This window comes from Sceloporus undulatus, chromosome 9 (genome assembly GCF_019175285.1).
Source record: "Sceloporus undulatus isolate JIND9_A2432 ecotype Alabama chromosome 9, SceUnd_v1.1, whole genome shotgun sequence".
Classification (NCBI taxonomy): Eukaryota; Metazoa; Chordata; class Lepidosauria; order Squamata; family Phrynosomatidae; genus Sceloporus; species Sceloporus undulatus.
Window position 1 is genome coordinate 19,659,140 of NC_056530.1, and position 6,359 is coordinate 19,665,498.

Sequence of the window (6,359 nt, forward strand, 5' to 3'; positions counted from 1 at the left end):
TCCACGGATTTTTGATCCACGGATTCAAGAATCCACGGATTGAAAATATTCAAAACAAAGTATAAATGCCAAATAGCAAACCTTGAGTTTGCCATTTTATATAAGGGACACTATTTTGCTATGCCATTGTATTTAATGGGACTTGAGGATCCACAGATTTTGTTATCCACAGGAGGTCCTGGAACCAAACCCCAGCGGATAACAAGGACCCACTTTTATTTGTTTGTTTGTTTGTTTACTCCTACATCATAAACAACCTTCTAGTCACTTCCGATTTGACACGGAAGGGCTGGAAAAACGGGTCCCATACTGTCAGGGCTTGCGCACTCTTAGAGCATGGGAAATAGTTTTTGTGCTTCTGAAGTCCCACACGTATGACATAATGCCACTTTTTTACTTCCTAGAAGTCAACTTCAGATTGTGGCCCCATAGGTACAATGAACAAATCACAAAGGCAAGACAGGTAGAAGAATAAAGACTTTATTGAACAAGAAATATCCTTTACTTTGCAAATATGTATAAAGCACACTTTTGTTGGGTTAGTCAAATTGTAATATATTCAAAGATCAAGACCGCTCCACCTATTTTATTTTTTATTTATACGTCAGTTTCTCCAGTGCTTAATGGTTAAGCAGCTCTGGCTCGATAAAAAACACTTGAAAATTAAAATATCATTAAAGTGTTACTAGGACTGTAAGCCAGTCTTGTCTCTATAAGAAAGGGTGCATCAATGCCAAGAAGATTCTCTTATGATGGTCCCGCCAAGCGAGTCTATATGGGTGATAGGATGGTCCTGTGCTGAATATCTCAAAACCCATATGGAATAACACAGTCCTTTAGACAACCTGAACTGTATAGGGTTTTATAGGTCATAAACTACACTTTTGCAATGTATTTGGGAAAGGACCAATAGCCAGTGGAACCATAAGAGAATTGTACCACCTTATAACTAGCCGCAGCCTACAGTCAAAGGCAACCCTATCCAGAGTTCATTGCCGTATTTCAGTCAGGATGTAACTAAGGCATGTGTCATCATAGCCAGATCACAGGTGTCTATGAGCAGGTATAGCTGGTGCTTCAAGTGTGCAAATACACTCCTGACTACACAGGAAGCTAAGATTCCAAGTCAGGATTGAATCTGACTTTATTGAGATGTCCCAGACATCTGAAGCTGTGAACCGGCATCTAGAGGGTGATGTAACTTCAGCACAGACTGAAATCCTATTCCCTGATTTGCCTTTTGAAAATTCACAAATCCCAGGATTCCACAGCAATGAGCCATGGCATGGCATTGAGCTAAACTGCATTATTTCTGCAATGCTGATGTAGTCTATGTTTCAAAAATCCCATTTCTTTGGCCTCAATCACTCCTCTATAGATGCCACTCAAATTTCCATTGTTCTACTAGAGAAGAATTCAAAGTTAGTAAAGATCAGTGTGGTTTGGTAGTTTGAGCATTGGACTACAAATCTGGAGACCAGGGTTCGAATCCCCACTAGGCCATGAAAACCCACTGGGTAACTTTGGTCAAGTCACATTCTCAGCCTCAAAGGTAGGTAAAGGCAACCCCCCTCTGAACAAAGCTTGCCACTAAAACCTTGTCATAGGCCGGGTCACCTTAGGGTTGCCAATGACTTGAAGGCACACAGCAACATCAAGAGCCACTATAATCCAACAATGCTACGTTCTTCATCCTCCATGGAGTCAGGAAACTTCCTTAGCACCCCATCCCATAAAACAAATGTGCAAAAATTGTTTCCAGTAGCACCATGCTTTTATAACCTTTTCCAAGGGGCCACCTCAGGATTCTTTGATGGTACTGTTAGCCCAATATATATGGGGGTATATTTCCATGGCCACTTGGACCAGAGGGAACAGAAAGCAGAAAAAGTGTAAAAGGGAGAGAAGAAAAAAACCCATCATCCACAAATACCCTCTTTGTCTGTTCTCAATCAAAGATGAATCCAGGTTCTGGAGGGTAGAAGACTGAGCTCTGCAACTCATTGTCCAGGTCATAGGCTTTGAGGAGCACTCGCTCAGCATCTTGTGCAAAGCTATCCAGGGCAGTGTGAAGCAGGTAATAGGCAGCTACAAAAGAAATGCCTCCAGCTACCAAGTTGTCCAAAAGAGGCACCCGGTCCTTCACCAACCTAGCAGCCACCCTCCCATAGGTAGCAGCTTGGCTCAGGATGGCCTGGACGACATTCTCCGAGAGATCCTTCCCTAACGTTGAAGTCACCTGTTTTTTCAGTTCCAAGGGGGGCTTTGAGGCTGTGAGGGCCAAGGTGCCCAGAGAGCTATCATCTAGTCCAAAAGCCTTGCGGTAGGAGTCTAGGGTTTTCATAAGCAGGGGGATGTTGAGATGTAGAGGGAGGCCGGGTAAGGCTGAGACAAAACAGGCCATCAAGGCCCTCTTCCAGATGTGCTTCCGCAGTGAAGCTTTTTTCTTCTGCACAGCTTCAGATGTGACAGATGGGAAAGAAAGGAGCAAGGCATGCCTCTTATGGCCTTCTAGCTCCTCGGCAAGAGTGTCTTGCAAGAGCTGGAAGTGATATTTGTGCAGTTCAAAGCTGGAGATCAAGAAGACCTTCGGAAACTCCAAGCCTTCTTTCTCCAATTGGCGGATGCAGTCTGCTTCTATCTCTCTCAACACTTGGACCTCCTGGAAACGGGTTGGTCTTCGTTTCTGCGAAGCCCGCAGGTCCAGGTCCACCTTGGAACGGACAAAGTAGAAACGCTTGCCCATGGCAGCCACAGCACGTGCCAGTTCGGCATGGTTCTGCCGGAACCTCTCTGACGCCACAATGATGAAGAAATCATATCTCTCAAACTGCACCTGCTGCAGATATGTTTCGGCTTGGAAGCGTGGGGTCCCAGTTCCTGGCAGGTCCCAAAGATGGACCCTGGGCAGGCGAGGATGCTCATAAGGTGTGGGTGAAACTGTGGTCTCAGTTACTCCAGTGCGGGCAGCACGAGGGTCTCCATCATGAAGCCCCAGCAGCGCATTGATGAAGGTGGATTTCCCGGCACCTGATTCGCCAGTCACTGCAATCTCAAGTGTTGTGGTCTCCAATGAATCCAAGAGCGACTGGACCTGGTTGGACACCTCTAAGACAACACGGGATTGGATGAGAGTGCCCATCTCTCGGAGGTCAAGCTCCTGGATTTCCATGGTGGCCATTCTATCCTAAACAGGAGGACAAAAAGAGAGAATCAGATTCAGATCTGCTAGCTTTTTCTATTCTCCCGTAAGTCAGTGACAAAACCACTTCCACAGCTAATTCCACAAGGCAGGGAATGGCGGAGTGTTTCTGATGTAATATGTGCCACTCCCCCCTCTCAAGTTTTAGTTTTAGTCAGTGGCTTCTGACTCCTTTAGGTTCCACGAATTGCTCTCTTCCCCTCGCCGTACTGAACTACACCCCTAATAGCCTCCAAGACACATCTTGCACTTTTTAACAGCAAAAAGCAAGCAAACGAACTGTGTGCTCCCTCTCCAAATTTTTCAGGTGTGGAAAATTGGCCTTCAGACCCACTGCAATTGCTCACTCTTATTTAAGGCAAATTGATGGGAAAGGAGGATTAAACAGCACCTTTACTTCAGAGTAAGAGAAGCTGTAGCCTTTCAGATGTCTCTGAACTACAACTTTCACCATTTCTGATTACTTGCAATGCTGGTAGGGGCTCATAGGCGGTGCAGTCAAACATCATCTGGAGAGCCCAAATACCCCAGTTCTGCTTGTATTCCCTGATGTTCACCATACATTGGAGGATCAACACAGTTACTTATACCTTTGGACTCTCTATGGGGGTGTATCTATTGAGACTGTGTTAGTAAAGTCCTGCACTACGAAATCTACAATTGCACAACTGGTTGTATATAGAACATGGGGGAGCAGGGAGGAAGCTCACTTCTTCCCATCACATTGACCCAGTTCCTATTGTAACTGAGGTGGACCAATTCCATATTTTCTAGCAATCCACGATGAAAATAAGGACACATTTGGCCACGCAACAGCAGCGTGTGGTCAAGATGTCAAACAGTTATTATTGAGGAACAACAGATGAGTCAGGAGAGGCTGCTGCAGTTTGCTTTTGCCTGAGCCTACAGGGAAGAGCAAGAGTCTGCCAATTCTCTCTGCTGTCCCCTGCTGAGTTAACCGAATGCAAACTACTTGCACTTTGAACGCAGATGGCACCAACTGAATTAAACTGAGGAGGACAATAGTGGAAAGTAAGAGAATGAGATAAAATTGAAACATTTTAAAAGCCTACGAAAAAGTGAGAGGCAGAGGATGGATTAATCGGGACTATTCCTGCCAAGCAAGAATGGGGCAGTTGGAAGATATGGGCAAAGTTATAAAACTGCATGCAACAGTAACAGTGAAATCCCCAAGGAACAGAAGAAACGAATGAACACAGTTGACACTGTGGCACCCTTTGGAACTGGCATCAAAGCTAATGGCAAACATAGGATGAAACCTCAAGTTTCTTTATTTCCAAATCATCTAGAAAGTCCCTTCTGGTGAAAGAGAAACAGAAAGAAGCAATGGAAAGAAAATCCTGGCTCAAGGCTTCCCTGTTTTTACCACTAGAGCCTACTCTTTCTCCATCTAAAAGTATAACCCCCTTAATCCTTGCTGCAAAACCAGAGAGACGTGTGACAACATTAAGAAAGCCAGGCTTCTTGTGCCTCGTGAAAACTACAATATTCTGGGTTTTGCAGACTGTATGTTTTGTGTTGTCTGCCTGCAAGTCGTTTCCAACTCACGGCAACCCTAAAGCGACCTGGGGTTTCCTTGGCCAGATTTGTTCAGAGGTGGTTTGCCATTGCCTCCCCTGAGGCAGAGAGAGTGTGACTTGCTCAAGGTCACCCAGTGGGTTTCATAGTTGAGTGGACAATTGAACCCTGGCCTCCAGAGTCATAGTCCAAGGCTTGAACCACTATATTACTCTGGCTCTCACATTACACAAGGGAAAAATAAATAAAGCTATGCTATTCCTGGAGAATTCATGTCCTTCGTTGGCTTGGGATATTCATTCATTTCTAGCTAGGGATGAATGATAACTCAGTGGGAGAATGTCTGCTTTGCATGAAGAAAGTTCTGAGTTCAATCCCTTGCATCTCTAGTTAAAAAAGGTCAGGTAGAAGCAGGTGGAAAAGTCCAGTAGGTTTCATGGCCAAGTGAGGAATTGAACCCTGGCCTCCAGAGTTGTAGGCCAACACTCAAACCACTTATGCCAAGCTTTGCAGCCTGGAAGCCACCTATGAAAATCGGCAGCCACAAAAGGGTTACGAATTAAGATGCTATGAGATTTCTTCTTTGCTTTGGACTCTTTCCCTAAGGAATTCTTAAAACAAAGTCCAAGTGTTTCTCTGTTTAATTCTGTCAATTGATTTCCCTCCAGCCCTTCCTTCTCTGTATACTCACAGATTTCTCCCAAGTGGATTCTCTATGGGATAGAAGAAATGTAGAAAACAGAAGCCACTACCGACTCCGGATCCCCTGGGCTGTAGGAGGAAAGGAAAAAGAAACCATCACATGAAAGGAGGTGGAGCTGTCAAGCAGGAAACGTGTCAACTGGGCTGAGCCTCACATAATAGCAGCCTATGGTAATGTGGCATGAAATGATGAAGCCAATGAGTGCCAACCCTGAGCAGCTGGCACATGGCTTATCCCTGCTGAGCCACAGTCCCAAGCAGAATAACATCAAGCAAGAGGCATTTGCAATCCAGTGTGCATTGTTTTCGATTGCAAAACTTAATTCCCAGGCAGAATCCACCAACCAGAGAATGAGGAGGCAGCACGCCCCCTGGTGGCTTGCTAAGGTATTCCCAGTACTGTACATTGTTTTGCAATTTTGCAAATTAGTATCTTTCTGTATTGGATATTAAATGTCCTGGACTTTGAGAATCTCCCAGTAACTACATGGCCAGAAGGAAGAGGTGCCAGCCTGCAAAAAACACCCCTCCATTCCATACTATCTAAACTAAGAACAAAAACAGCAAGGCGTCTTCAATTTTTGCATCTGAGGAAGTTAAGTCCGCAAAAGCTCGTGCTGCCAACTTATTTCTTTCAGTTAGTCTCAAAGGTGCTACAAGACCTCTCTACATACTTTTTCTTGTATGGTTTTTAACACATTGCCTGATGAAGAAGCCAGTAGAGCTTTGAAAGCTTGCAACATAGATGTTTTGCATTTTGGTTGGCCCCATAAACATATCACTGTCTGGTGGATTTTTGATGTTATTGGATTTACCGTAAACTGCTGAGGAGAAGGAGGAGGGAGAAATACATCAAGAAGAGGGAGGAGGGGTGCTGGTGTGCACAGGCTGACCAGCTGTCCTCCTTTTCCAGGAC

At 44.9% G+C, this 6,359-nt stretch overlaps 1 protein-coding gene across 1 annotated transcript; it reads right to left on the reverse strand.

Moving 5' to 3' along the window:
* Window positions 1-464: 464 nt before the first annotated feature.
* LOC121915263 (interferon-inducible GTPase 5-like) lies at window positions 465-5,714 on the reverse strand. Its single transcript, XM_042439319.1, has 2 exons — window positions 5,433-5,714; window positions 465-3,187 (listed from the first exon to the last, which is right to left on the reverse strand). Exon 2 carries the CDS (start codon window positions 3,179-3,181, stop codon window positions 1,949-1,951), a length of 1,233 nt encoding a protein of 410 aa, XP_042295253.1. The 5' UTR covers window positions 3,182-3,187; window positions 5,433-5,714; the 3' UTR covers window positions 465-1,948.
* Window positions 5,715-6,359: the final 645 nt, after the last annotated feature.

What these genes read in the sequence shown, in the direction of transcription:
- LOC121915263 (XM_042439319.1), bottom strand. Translation starts at nt 3,181, where the DNA reads ATGGCCACCATGGAAATCCAGGAGCTTGACCTCCGAGAGATGGGCACT.